Here is a 15,173-nt window from a genome sequence, read left to right as displayed (position 1 = left end):
AACATCGCAAATCGAATCAAACGACTCAACCATAAACCATAAACGAAGTGGACAAGAATATATCTTGCGAAGACTGTGGAACGTAGCAAGGTTCCCTTGTAACAGTTCAGCCAACCAAACAGCTGTGACGAGCTATAAAAACGTAGGTTAGTAGGCCATCAGTGTGTATACTGTTGTCGTTTGTGTATGTATCGGCGTGTATATATGTACGTATATGGGATATATGTATATATGTGTATAAGTGTATATGGGATATATATTTATATAAATATATATATGTATGTAGCGTCTATGACTCCGTGGCTATGTGTCGATACGCCTCTTGCTGCCGACATAAACATTGGTATTTGCGTTGCATCTATTTCCCCTGGCGCACTTTTCCGCCACCAGATATCGAGAACGACTCGAGATTTAAACAGATATGAACGTATATGTACGCGCGGAGATACCATTATATACGTTTACATTGTTATACAATATTATAGAAGATTTTACGTTCGCGAATCAATATGTAATAAAAGTAACATAAATTTTTCTCGATTTTTTTAATATGTCTCGTTGCGACTTTTCGACATTTTATAACGCTGTGAACGCGCGATATTTTTTATTATTACGGAATTCGTACGGCAATCTGACAACAAAACTTCAACGGTTCGTTTTTGATTGGCGTGGATATTTTTATCCAAATATCCGTGACAGAGAACGCGCGCGCACGTACAGCAAAAAATAAACAAACCGAAACAGATGATATTGCGAATGTATGGTAATCGGAAGCAAGCGGCGCGACTGGTAAGCTGATTCGATCAATGATGTGGCATCAGTTTCATGATGGGCACGCTCAACACGTGATGATCGATCCAATTAAACGCCGAGGTTAAAATTCTCTCTCTTTTTTTTTAAAAGCGATATCGAGACACAATTTTGACATTACGGTCGATCGTGCCATCGTGATGCAATAGGGATTGTGTCGCGCGGGAACGGATGTTCTCGTTGTCGCGTTTCAATACGTGGAACATGTGATAGGGATGGGATAGGAGGGATCGTTCGCGAAAGACCAGACGAAATAAATGAACGGACGAACAACTGTCGATGTCAAGAGTTTTGTATGAATTTGAATGCAAACTGTACCATCAACACCTCGGACACGGAGCTGATGCTGAGGACATACATGGTGACGCCGACTTCCACGGGCGGACCTGCAATCAACAAAACCATCCGGCCTTGGTCGCTGTGATTACCCGCCAATCTCTAATTAATCCGTGTACGACCTATCGTGTATGTGTACGAGATAAATAGATTATATATCTACATATAATAAGTGATAATTAACAGATTAGAGTAAAAATGCATTGAATCTTCCTTTACCTCTGACTCACGTGCGCGTTGAAACTTAACATCCTTTAAACTTTAAAGGATTGTATCACGTGACACGTTTGACTTGTCGCGCGCACGACGACGTGTCTCTATCAGAAGAATCGAGATTCATCGCAGAAGCGAGTATCGACGATTTTTGTTCTCGAGTCTTCGGATAAATCGGGAAATGGATTGCCGTTCTTCTAACAGAGGGAGAAAGAGAGTTGCTTCCGGGAAGCACGTGTCGCGCCCGCGTCTATAATTTGTGAGCTAGAGGTAAGGCATAAAGTTGGACAAAGTTGAGGAGAGCTCGCACCCTGCACGGAACCAAATCAACAGGACTCGTTGTCTCAGGCCACGTTGCCTTCCAAGCTGGAAGAATCACTCATACTTGTCTCATTACATATTAGGCTCTTACGTAAATATTACATACACATCACAGCCACGTAGCAGTATGAAATTACCTTACTACTATTGTCTTTTGCTTTATATCACGTCGCTTTTTATCGTAGTTTGCTTTGTACTTTCTTTCTCTCTTTCTTTCACTCTCGTTCGTTCTCTTTCGTTCTTAGTGCGTCTTGTTTTTGCCGATCGTCACGTCGTATTCCAATTTGGCTTGTTGTGGCTATACGTGTACGTATCTCAGGGAAATCTGGCTTGCTTTACAGTCCTTTTTTTCGCCCTATATGTATATTAAACGCCTTTCCATTGTCGAAAATAACGCGTCGTCTTGTCGAACGTTCGTCGAACGACATCGTTACTTTACACTGAATTGCTGTCATTGTCATTGCGATTGTCGATTCCGGGCGAAATTTATTTACTTATATTTAGCTTCTGGAGTTGTGAGGGGGATGTCTTGAATACTGAAAGAGAGCTGCTGGAAGGGACTCGGACGGATATCACGATCGAGGGATTTCGATCGAATTGTTCATTCTCGCGTGTTCATTCACGAACGTGTGATACGTGCGGTGTTCAGACAGAGAAAATGGCGGATGTGTCGGGCAAAAGGGGGAGGGGGGCAGATTTTTTTTTCAATAGGGCGGCGGGACATAGAGTAATAATAATTGTAAATGGTTTTGCAGGCGGCAGCCCATCTCAGCAACCGCGGCATAGCAGCTATAGAGCGTCTAAGAAACGGTCTAACGGGACGGTCGTGCGTGTTTAATATATTGAACAAAATACTATTTTTTTCCCTGAGAGCAGAAAGCAATAAAAGAGACGCTCCTCATTCACGTTCTCTCTAACACTACGTGACGCTCGGGGCAGCCCAGGCTCAAAAAGTCAGGCAGGAGATCAGTGAACTAAGTTTTCCACGCTCGCAGAAAACGAACTGCGTAGTTTGAAGCGACTGAAATTCGTTTCGGTGTTGATTCACGATTTTTGTAGATCTTTCCGTCAATGTCGAAACTTTTGATAGCTTTTTCGCGTCAATCAATTTTCTTCAACAGTATATAAAATCACATCAAGTATATGTTTGTACACGAAAGATTATTTTTGTCGAAATAAATCTGACTCTCGCACGTTTAATTATCTCGCAATAATTTATAACGAATCGGGTTTTGTTCTGTTTCTTTTTTTTTTTTTTTTTTTTTTTTTAAGATTTAGCTACGCAGTCCCGTTTGCTAAAACTACAGCTTCGTTTCCCGAGCGTAGAGGATAGCCAGTATATATTTATTATCTGAAATATGAAATAGTACTTTGTCCATTTTTAGTAGTGTCTTTTTTCTGTTGCTCGCTACTAAAATATATATATATATATATATATATTATGTTGTGTGGGTATGTGTGTCTGTGTATGTACGGGAGAGTGCGTATAAGGTCATACACGCGCACACACATTTCTATGTCGGTGTAAACTAGTACCGCGATAAGCGGACAGACCACGAGGCACTACAATATATCAAGTGAGTTAGGAGATTCGGCTTGGTTGGCTTTATTTCGGTAGTTCCGAAGTACAAGCGGTAAACCGCATCGCGTAATCGTTATCGCGCGCAAAGTGCGTTTTATACATGAAATACTAACATAATTTTTATGCCGTTATGTCTGCGAACAATAAATATATATTTGCAGAATGTGTAAACTAAAATAATTTTGCCATTTTGATAGAAACGAAAAAATTTACTTTTTTAAGAATTCATATTCGTAAAGCAAATTATGTATTACGGAATAATTCTTTTTTTATCAATCAGTAATCAAATGTTTCTCGAGTCTTGTGTTATGTTAATTAAATTTTAAAAAATGCATAATATAAGAACAAAACACACACGCACAATATGAAATCGTATCATTTTATTACATCTATTTTGAAAATTGTTTATATTTAATAAGCAAGTGTTTTGACAGAGCGTTGTTTCTTTCATAGTGACTCGAAATACGTGATGTCACAAAGAAAATCAAATTATAAAAATCGATCGATAACTCTGATATGATTGAAAACGCGAAAAATATTTATGTTGTTTAAGGATTAATTTTGCTCAAGAAATGTCGGAGAGTTGCTTATATCGTACTGGTTTACTAAATCGCGTATCTTATAAATTTCTTCATAATTAATGAATATAAACCATACCTAATGGTAAACATATGAAATAAATGAGCAATCAAAAGTATAAATAAAAAGTTGCCAGATTACATCTTATTTTATGCGTGCTATTATTTAAAAAGATCTGATACGGTTAATGTAACTTCTAACCAATATATTTTACTTGATAATAATCTAATCATACAGTTTTATTCTGTGTTTTTGTATTTTTCTAAAAGTAAGTTTATTGTAAAATATTTTACATTTATTTTTTCGTATATATTACATTTATTATAAAGATTAAATCAACATCAAATTTATAAATAAATTGATCATGTTTCTTAAATTAGTTCATAAGGTTTTTAAATCGTACCAGTATGATTTAAGAAAATATATAAAAAAGGTAAAAATTTATTATTATTCCAACTGTTACTTATAAATATGTCATTTAATATTTTTATCTTGAATTTTCTTCCTTATTTGTTATTGATAAAACATGATTTAATATGAAATGTGAATTAGTAAACTAAATATATTATTAATAATATTAATAATATAAATATATATTATTATATCATTAAATATTATATATTGGATGTTTCTTTATTTGTTTTATATAAACAGGTATGTATTAGTAAATTATTTCTATGCTCATTCACATTTTTTTTATTTCCATTCGCAAATTTACTATTTTTAAAGAAAGTTATGATTTAGAAGACCAATTAGAGATTTTACTGCTTAAACCATATTTTTTACACTAGGTCGTAAAAAGATTTATAATAAATTAATTTGTTTTTGACAAAAGGTTAAATCTAACCATAGGTGTCTTAAACATTAACTAAAAAAATATCCAATATTAACCTGCGTAACAATTTAATGCCAAATAGGACATACAACGTAAAATTTCCTAAATAGTACGATATAGGCAACTCTCTTCTGTATTCGTAGCTTCATGGAGTAGCAATTGATTCTCTTCTGCATATTTGCGTTTAATTGATTCCTCAGAACGCACTAAGAAATTTAATGTTTTACCTCGAGAAGTTGGAATTGTTCGCGTTGGAATTAATCGCATTATGCAATTGTCGCGATTCCAAACGTCGTCGTTAAATGAAAAACACATCAAAGAAGCGTATAACCTAAGGCGATGAGCATCTGCGCCCGACAAGCAAACTGATTTCATCGTCAGGTTGTCTCTCTCGTCTCGTCTCGATCGATGGTGTCTCGAGGACCAAGTTTTTTTCGTTGTACTAAAACGAGATGAGAGATTACAACTCGCGGAGCAGCAATTAATCGATCGTTATGTGTGCGCGTTCGAAGCGAAATAATCCCGTGACCCGGCCTTCGTTAGATAACGAAGATAATTCACGCTTCACAAAGAATGTACATATTAAACAACGGGACGTGTTTATTGAAGGACCGATTCGACCGCTGAAAGTATCGCTCCAATTAGTGCGTGATTAACGACACAAGTGAATTATTTCATTGAAGCGACACAGACGACGCCCGGAAAAACCGCCCGGATTGCAAATTGTTGATCGTTAATGCAATCGATATTTTGAGAGTTTAACCGCTAGAATCAATATGTCTTGCTCTCTCGTTATCTTTGTTGATTTTTCAAATAAATTGTGAATCACATTATGCATTGTGCTAAACTACCTGTTTATCTAACGAGACAATAATGGGACGTTTATGTGCCTTAATAACTGCAAACACAAATAGAGTGAAAATTATATTGCGTAGTGTATAATTTTCCGAATCTGTACATACACATAGTTATTTTAATGTATATAGTCTTTGGAGGATTGATCAAAACAATGGGAAGAATGCACACTCGTGTGCGCGTGTATGTACAACATTATAATGAAATATGCTCGTGTATCTCCCAGATGTGTCTATGCTCTCGTGTGTGTGTGTGTGTGTTTGTGTGTGTGGTGTGTGTGTATGTGTGTATGTGTGTGTGTCAGTGTGAATAAAAAGATGCTGATGACAATTCAGTAACGATCAGCAGCAATCGTTGAATTTGAAAATACACGGGCACTAAAAAGTGTGGTTGCTTGAGCGAAGAGACCGATGGGGGAGAAGGGGAGTGGAGGATTTTGTGTTTAGCTGAGAACGACAGTTAATAAGTAACTTTCAGCGGAAATTACTGAGTAAGACCTAGAGGTAGTACCATTTTCACTTCGGATAGGGAGCTGATACTCAAGACGTACATGGTGACGCCCACCTCGACGGGAGGACCTGAAATCGAAGGTTAGTAAGTCTGAGTCGCCGGTTTTTCCGGCCGCGGCCACACAAGCTACACTTGGTGAGAGTGACTGTATGGCATTCGTTCGTTAATCTCACGAATATCACACATATTGCTTTCTTTCTTTCTTTCTTTCTTTCTTTCTTTCTTTCTTTCATTCGGTAGCGTTTTGTGAGTTTACTGTGAATGCAAAATGGCATGTTGGTGATGTCGCTACGTTGGATGGATCGCTGAAAGTGGTAATCGCTTTCGATTAGACGAAACACGTCTGATAATAATTCATCAGCTAATTTACATGTGCTCGGTTGTTATTATTTCCCAAAGAAGGCTTTGCTTCTATCCGTTTTATTATTTACAACACTGTGTAACGTTGTTTTCCAAGATTTATTTGTTATATGTACATTTAATTTCAAAATCGAAACAAGTTAACATTTTTTAAGTTAATGGTATTAAATTGAAGAGTGCTGAATAATCGAAAAATTATTGATCTTTTTCGTTTATTCTTTCTTTTTTAATGTTAAACCTGTCAAATACATTAGTTATTCGTCAAGAATATATATTTTTTTTTTCGTAGCTATGTGATCACTAATTTCTTTATCATTTGTCATATAAAATTAAACACAAATTACTATTTTTTATGTCTAAATAATTGTTTACGTTATTTCAACGTGATATAAGATATATTTCTCTTTCACAACGTTTACAAAATCTAAATTCAAAAACTGACGAGGATTCGTGAGAATTCCAATGGTCTATACCAGATGTGAGACACGAAAGCGCTTTTGAAATCGATAAATCTGCTGCCGGTCGAATTGGTCGGCCGTAAAGACGAAGCGGAAAAATGTAATCGCGGTCGATCAAGCGGTATCTCACCGAGAAAAGTTTATGGACGAGAATTTCAGGCAGAGGGTGAACGAGAGAGGGTAAGAGAAAGAGAGAGAGAGAGAGAGGGAGAGAGCGGAAAGCCAGGTGCGGATGGAAAGAACCGTTTGTCGAGGAGAGGGCGAAAAAACGAAGGGCGCGAATTGGTAAAAGGGGTTAACGAATACGAGGCGAGTATACGTGTTCACGTTGGCATTTTCGCGATAAAGTTGACTCGTAAACAACGGCTCTGCCAACGCCATCGTGCGCCACTCGACCGATATATCTTCATTTCCATTTCTAGGATGTTTTTAAAGCCCCTATAGCCGAGGAACATCCCATATGGGACACATATTTCACAATGACGTTCTCGCGTACACGCTGGAAAACGCACGGCCGACGTGGTATCGAGTTAATTGAAACGCGCCCAGTATGCCTCGCTCGTGCAAACCGATCACCCATGAGAGAGCTTTACTCCGAAAAAAAAAAAAAAACAAATAAAAGATATACGAGACACATGTGTGATGCAACTGAGAAAGAACAAAAATTAATAATCGACTATGGAGTTGAAAAATCGCAGTCATCAGCCAAGCATGTGCCCATATATTCCTAGATTATTTATAGATGTTTTTATGTTTGTGTTTTTATAATATCTTTTTTTACATCATTGGACATTATTTTGATTGACAATATTTTAGCTTAAAAAGCTCCATAGTTCAGAATCTAGATATTTTTGACAATATTTTATATAAATAAAAAGAAAATAATAAAAGATATCTATAGAATATTTATATTAAATATTTTTATAAACATGTATATAAAAAATATATTTATATATAAAAAATATACTTCTATAGTACATTTTGTAAATTGCATCAACAAACGCGTTATGAATTATAAATATATTCGATTTAATGAGTTTATTTGTTGCAATTCTGTCTGAGTCGGGAAGCTCTTTTTAACACGGACGTGAAAAGTTGTGTTGTTTATTATTACGTCAAGCCAGTTTATGGAGCGCAAACATTTCGAATTTCCTGTCACGTATTTTGTCATTTTACATAGGCCTTGGACCGCGTCGGTGGAGCTGTTTGAAAATCCGCGGCTGCGCTCCGAGGAATATCCAATGAAGCGACACGAGTCGAAGAGACCAGCGGCAACTGTTTATCCCACGTCCGGTCACGGTATTCTCGTGCCCGTTTCCGTAATGTTCGCGTATACAAAGCGCGATCTAAATTTTAAATATTAAAAACTTGTATCGAACGAATTCCGTATCAACGACGAGAGACGCGAATATCGACGATTCGAATCGACGATACGCTATTTAATACACCTTTTTTGCAATCTATCGACAATAATAATATATCCAGATAGCATATAATATTTATAAGAGGTTTATAAAATATTTATAATAATGGTTGAAGATTTTATAAATATTTGAATATTTTATAAATATCTCTCTCTCTCTCTATTCAAAATATTTCATAAATATTTTTGTAATCTTAGGTTGAACAGATGATAAAGAATTTTATCCTAAATATCCTGGCAAAAGTTTGATAAATATTTACAAAATTGTATTACTAAACATTTATTGTTGTTTTATTTACTATATATATTATATAAAATATTTACTCTATATTTTAATAATATAAATAATATAATTTTCATAATTTTGTTAACCTTCTTTTGTTGATCATATTTAGTAATATTTTTTTTATTTATAGATGGTCGCAATGTATTGTCTCACAGACTAACTTTCCTCTGCTTCTTGAACACTTTTTTTTTTCATTAGCATTTGATTGATAGATCAGGCAAAAGGTACGTGAAAAAAGTAAAAAAGAAATTAACAAGTGTTAGGAATTAGATAGACGACTGACGGAGGGTTAATATAAAATATGTATAAAATATTTATATAATATTTAAAAAAGAAATAAATAGTGAAAATATTTATGAATATTTATCATAAATATTATGTTTTGTCTGGATGCGTTTCGCAAAAAAATGAAAATGCTCGTTTGACAGTTCAATCCCGAGTTTGCGTCAAAGTCATTCTTTACTAATACATCTTTTAGAAGTAGTTTGAACCGAAGTAGTTTGAATCGAAAGATAGATTGTATTTTATGTGTTTTCGATCAATTTCAGTTGGCAAGGTTTCTCGTTTCATTGAAAGCTTGTTGATTCATTTTTGATTACTATAACTGAAACAATTTTCGATTACAAAGTATAATAAATTGAATATATTTCTTCAATATTGAAGCGGTTTATGTGCAATATTTAATATGGTTACATGGAATGTACGTAATTAAATGATAATATGCTGAATGCGTGTTTATTTTATTCCACTACACGCTGAGAATTCGTAATTGCAGCACTTGTAATTTTAACTACACGCGGCATATATACGAATTAAAGCTTTTAATTATTCGGTTAACCGCTTTTTCGGTTTTCATATCTGACGTGTAATAGCAATTATAACTATGAGCGAAAATACATTTCGAATAAATCAATGGTTATCGGTAAACATTTTTAGCTTCGTCAAAAATGAACAACTAAAATAATTCTCGGTCTAATTAAATCCCAAATCTCCTCTTGAGGGAGTAAATGGGAGCGGACCAAATATGTAAAGCCGGCCGTCATTTCTGTCAGCGATCGGGACAGGAAAGAAACGTATGTTCACGAAAGTCCAAATGTGGTCCTGGAATAGAATTTGGGACGAAAGAAAGGAGGAGGCGAGAGGGAGGGAGTACGAAGACGCGAAGGTCGAAATCAAAGTCAAAATCGTAATTGAAGACAAAAGATGCAGAGAAAGAGTCTCTCTCTGTCTCTTGTCGGTTGCGGAGATGCCGTTAACGGTAACCCGTGGCAACCCGTGGAGCGTCCCTAGCATCGATCCGAGTTTTATCGAAGCGTTCCAGCCCCGCCCTGCCCTACCCACGAGAGGCCATCCTCGAAAATGTGTCTTTGTCGTTTGTAAAATTGTCGATACATGAATCATAAACGTAAAGTGCTTTCCCGACACCGATAATCGTTCCGTCGCGGTTCAGCCTATGTTGAAACACATGCGGTGACTTTTTGGCCGGACCTATAGCCCGAAATTGGGACAGACTGTCCGTTGGCGGACACTAATTGCTTCTAACTGACCGTCGACTCTGGCGAGTGCGCTCATTCGAAACTGGCCTAATGGCTCTTTAATATTCCCGTGTTTTATAAGCATCCCATTTATTCGACCGCGAAATTCGCATCGCGTCTGGCATTTATTCAAAGCGCAAAAGTCTATCCGCCCACCAATTGCGCGTACAAACTGCATCTCTCGCAGATTGTCCAAAGTAAAATGTAAAAGAAAACGCTCCGAGTTTTTTTTTTTTTTTTTTTTTATTTTTATCTTTGCCGTCAGAATCACACGTTTCTGTCTCCGCATAGCTTTATCGATATTTTTTTTCGATAGTCCTGCGTAATCGAGCCGCGCGCGATAAACTGCAAATTACTCCTTTGACCGACGCGAGAGAAACACGATGCGAGAATCGTGTACACGTGCTGCCGCGCTGTTCCTGTCAGGCTTGTTTTATGGTAGTATGCTCGACAGAGCTTGCAGCTTTTGTAGGGCAAATATGGGAAGTGGTAAGCGACGTCAAAAATATTTCCTGGAGCGTTTCGTCCAAGTTTTACTCTGTGTCGCGTCATTGTTACGCCGATTCGAAAGCTTGCGCTTTATATTTTGATTTATCGCGTATCGATTTACCTCGTGCGTCAAAATATGTATTTTTTTTTTTTTTTTTTTTTTTTTTGATAGATCCTCTCTGTTTGTACATATGTATATTCACTGTCAGTGTATTTCTTTAAACTTTTTTTTATTTCAGCACTGCATCAAGAGTTGGAATACGATGCCAGTTATTTTTTTTTTATCCGAGCACACGTAAAAAGTTCTTTCCTGCGCTTGCAGCGAACAAAGTGGAATTGAAAGAATCGTACTAGTATTCTGTTCTCTCACTAATTGATTGAGTTTGTCAGTGTGTCAATATTTGATTTCTTTCGTCATCTAACTTTTTTAATTTCGTTGGCTGCAAGATAATGTTTTAGATTCACGTAATAGTGCAACGAACATAAAGAAAAATGAGACGCAGAACTCTTTGCGCAAAACTTGTTACGGCGCACGTATATTATTTCACAGTCGTTAATTAATTGACGCTAATCGACGTCAATCCGATAATCACATTAAATGTAATTGAATTTGACAAGTTTTGCGCACGATATTAAATCCACGCCAGGGTGGTTGAATGATCTTGGTTATCGAAAAAAATGGGAGAAACAAATCCCTACTCACCTCCGTAGTTCGGCCTTACTCTTTTATCGTAACTGACGGAAAAGGAGTCTAGTATCGCAGAAATGTTCACGTCGCCCAGCATACTGCCGCCTTCTTTTGTTCTGTAATTAAAAGAAAATTAAAATCTTTACATTTTCTTTATAAAAAATATAATGTGCTTTAATATTGTAATAATTATTTATAGTATGAGTTTTACATTTATTTATATCTCTATGTTTTTTTAGTTAAATTTATTTAATTGGAGTCTCTGATTGTAAGAATTTTTTTCCAAGTGCAATAAATATTCTACATAATTATAATTTATTATAATTACAATGCTATGAAATTAAAAGTCTTTTGGATAAATATTTTAATATATATTGTAATATTATGCATGTATAACAGCTTTATTTTTAGAAAACTGTTTCTTATTTAAAAAAAAGTTTCTTATAAATAATATACAAATCCTATTGTTTTTATAACAATATCATTTATTCGAATATAAATCAATTGTAAATGACTGCATTTTATGAAATCGAATTTAAGATAAATTTTGAGGTATTGTCAGGGATCCTTAAATTGATATAAATACCAGTATATTAACATTATTCGGAAAATAAGTTGGAGAGAAGATATTGTAAGAGCTTGCATGACATACACGACCGCGAAGAGAGAAGTAGATACGTCCGAAGATTCGAGACATAAAGTGCAGGGGGTCTGTTCTTGACTTAATGGGTCAGTAGATACAGATGGCCTCGGTCAGCCAAACAAACGGCCCTTGAATCCGCGGGCTGATACGGTTCCGCATTACCTACCTACGAGAGCTCTGATCTAATGGTCACAACGGCCGCACAGCAGCCGATTTCCTGTTACGTTAAGTAGAGCAACTCTCGCCCGAGAAACGTTTTCTGCTTGGCTCAGCGGGCTGACCAAGATCGCACGTAATCACTTTGGCGCAGCGTTGATTCCCGGATCACGCGAAGCTCCCCCTTCCCTCTTTCCCCCGCCGCCCCCCTCCCCTTCTCGTATGCTGACGACCTTGGTCAGATCACGCAATATCTTTGCGATATCTGCAGATCGAGTCGCACGAATCGCTGCGAATTTTAATCGGAACGAAAACGATGGAAGAAATTAATATTATGTCTGTGCAATCTTTTATTTTCACACTGCTTTTATTTTGCGCGAAAAATTATTTTTTATTTCCAAGTTTTGCATCTTTATAATGTAGACAAATTTTAATTTTTACAAAATACCGTTTATTTCAATCTGATTAAGCATGTAGCAATGATTTTTAATCATATAATTGGCTAAGAGATCAATTAAAATTACTGTGATTTTTATTATTTTAAATATAATCGTCAAATTATAATGGACAAAAAGATTGAGATTATTATTATCACTCCTGTATCAGGATGACAACATAAAATTCATAACTCACGATTACTCTTTGTTGCTTTGAAAAGTGATTGATTTATATAAATATCGTCTAATAAATATAAAAATCGTGAATAATTTTTATAAATTAGTTCGAATAATAACGTCATGCATGTTTAATTCGTGCGTTACTCCAATCATTGAACAAGGTAGACGTAATAAAAGCCTTGACCCTACAATCAGTATGTACATATGAGTCAGCAGAATGTTCGAGACACGGTGTACCTATCGTACATCAGTTTGCGCGCATAATCTTACAATGAAAGCAAGCAAAGCCGGCGAGCTTGTAAAGTGTTGCACGAATTAGACTAATCAAGATCGTGCATGTTTGCCGCGTTCTATTCTACTGACCAAGATTCCAAGCGTGAGTTATGCGATCTACAATGTGTCCCCGCGATTAGGTTCACGGGATTTCGTAATCAATTATAAATCAAGAAAATAACCGTTGTTTAAGTATCCGGTCTACTTTGTAATCCAAAGTAGCAGGCTCTTTAGTCGTGAAAACGTCAATAATCATTTTGTATTTATTCGCTTATGCCAAAACAAAGTCATTGTAATTACAAGGATTATGAGAAACAAAGTTAAATAGTAAAATAGATACCAAAGTATTAAACATTAAATAAATCAGCAATAAACATTATGATTTTGATAAAAAATAAATGAAGTAATTAAATGATGAAGAATCTAAATGTTAAATGAAAGAGAAGGAAAGAAGTAATGTACGATCAATAGATGATATAGTAATCATTATTAAAAACTGCCTAAGAATTCGCACATTTTTATTTGAATTTCCAGATGGGTGTAGTAATTTCATCTGTTTTAATCAGCAGAATAATTTGTCTGAAAGTTCAGAAGAATGTCTGAAAATTCAGACAGTATGTAAAAATTTCACGGTATCTAAGGTTTTCTTACAGATGATATATTGTCTGAATTTTTAAATAATTTTCAGAAGAGTGTTTAAATTTTCAGATATTTTTCTGAATTTTTAGAAAAACTATTCTGATGATTAAAACAGATTATCTAAAATGAATTAATTTCAGATACAGATTTGAAGATTCAGATAAAAAGTCCAGACAAAAATATGTCTAAAGTTCGTAGACACTTTTTACAGTGGAGTTTTTTTCTAATTCGCTATTCAATTTTACGTCACGATTTATTTTATGACAAATTGTAATGTTTAAAGTACTTGGAATAAAGCATCATCAAGTGAAGAGAGATTGATCGCCTGTGGTATAGTATTTGAAAGAATTTTATTGAACAATTTGTTGCAGCCCCATAATAGTTTAAGTCTTGCGAAACGATATCTCATAATGGAAGAAGATCTCGCTACCAAGTTGTGATAATAGGTCAGAGGTTAGGCGTATTGATTAGAGGCAAATATCTACTCTGGGAACAAGGGTGCGAATAATACGATGTAGATGGTATCGTGCAGATACGCGCGCGAAAATATAGATAGACTATTTCTCGGAAATTCATCACGAAAAGTTGACTTCATTTCCATTAGACTGTTGCTTAGAACGCTTTCTGCTAAGAAAAAGTACGAAATTCTTGGAATACAATTACAATCATGGCAATTAAAAATAAATTAGTAAATTTTCTTTTAATAAAAAAATTAAAATATGTCATAACTAAATACACTTGTAAATATATCACATCCCTCACGTGTATTCGCATAATTAATTTTGTTGAACGTTATATCAAGTATACATATTATGATATTTAATTAATATTTTATCTTTGTCACTTTTGTTCAGATATGAACGTAAAGGTTTTTGCAAGCTTTTTTAATCAACTTTATATCAAACGATCTGGATCTTTTTGTTTGCTTATGAAAAAGAGAAAAAGGATAGAGTATTCTCCGTTAAAAAAAAAAAAGATGACATTTACGATCGTTTGAAAGATGTTCTTCGAGTATACGAGATTTCCTGGGTGTCTGTATTCCAGACGAAAGGACACGCGTCTTTTTCACGAATCTTCAGGAAGGCCGTAGGAGAAATGTCACGCCATAGTTAAGCCGTTCATGCTTCATTGCTTCAAAAGCGTTGCTATCCGCCAGACAATATTTTCAGAAGTTCGCTCGTTTCTTAGATCTCTCGCTGAAAGTCTCCTTTTCTGCTTCATAAAAATCCATTTTTCTCGTTATTCTGTGCGTTGTCTCTCGAATTATGATTGTCTCGAGTTTTATATCGCTTTTACGTATATAAAGAGATATAACGCGAAATTAATAATAATTACGTTGGATAAATCTGTTTAGCCGAAATTAGGTCGATTGATAATTTTGTATCAAGCTTTAATCAGAGATTTTGATTAACGGGAATTTATCATAATCGAATTCTCTTATAATTCTCAATATATAATCAGAAATATGTGTGGCCTATCCATATTTAATAGATGCATCTTTCTGACCGCGTCTATCTGTCAACCTGCCATTACCGTAATTAATAATGTCGCGTTAATTTCGCTCG

General features: G+C 35.3%; 1 protein-coding gene across 15 annotated transcripts in view; it reads right to left on the bottom strand.

Annotated features, from left to right (window-relative positions):
• Nucleotides 1–15,173, bottom strand: part of Rdl (Resistant to dieldrin) — an 85,548-nt gene that overhangs the window by 34,049 nt on the left and 36,326 nt on the right. For 9 of the 15 annotated variants that reach the window (XM_072910176.1, XM_072910189.1, XM_072910187.1 and 6 more), the window contains exons 2-3: nt 11,296–11,396; nt 6,042–6,109 (exon numbers count right to left, since the gene is read on the bottom strand). In XM_072910176.1, coding sequence (XP_072766277.1) covers nt 6,042–6,109; nt 11,296–11,396 — 169 coding nt within the window. Of the gene's footprint in view, nt 1–1,128; nt 1,197–6,041; nt 6,110–11,295; nt 11,397–15,173 lie in introns of all 15 variants that reach the window. The other 6 variants (XM_072910181.1, XM_072910228.1, XM_072910241.1 and 3 more) reach the window with 1 other exon arrangement.

Source organism: Anoplolepis gracilipes, chromosome 2 (genome assembly GCF_047496725.1).
Source record: "Anoplolepis gracilipes chromosome 2, ASM4749672v1, whole genome shotgun sequence".
Classification (NCBI taxonomy): domain Eukaryota; kingdom Metazoa; phylum Arthropoda; class Insecta; order Hymenoptera; family Formicidae; genus Anoplolepis; species Anoplolepis gracilipes.
This window is presented reverse-complemented; position numbering and strand designations above follow the sequence as displayed.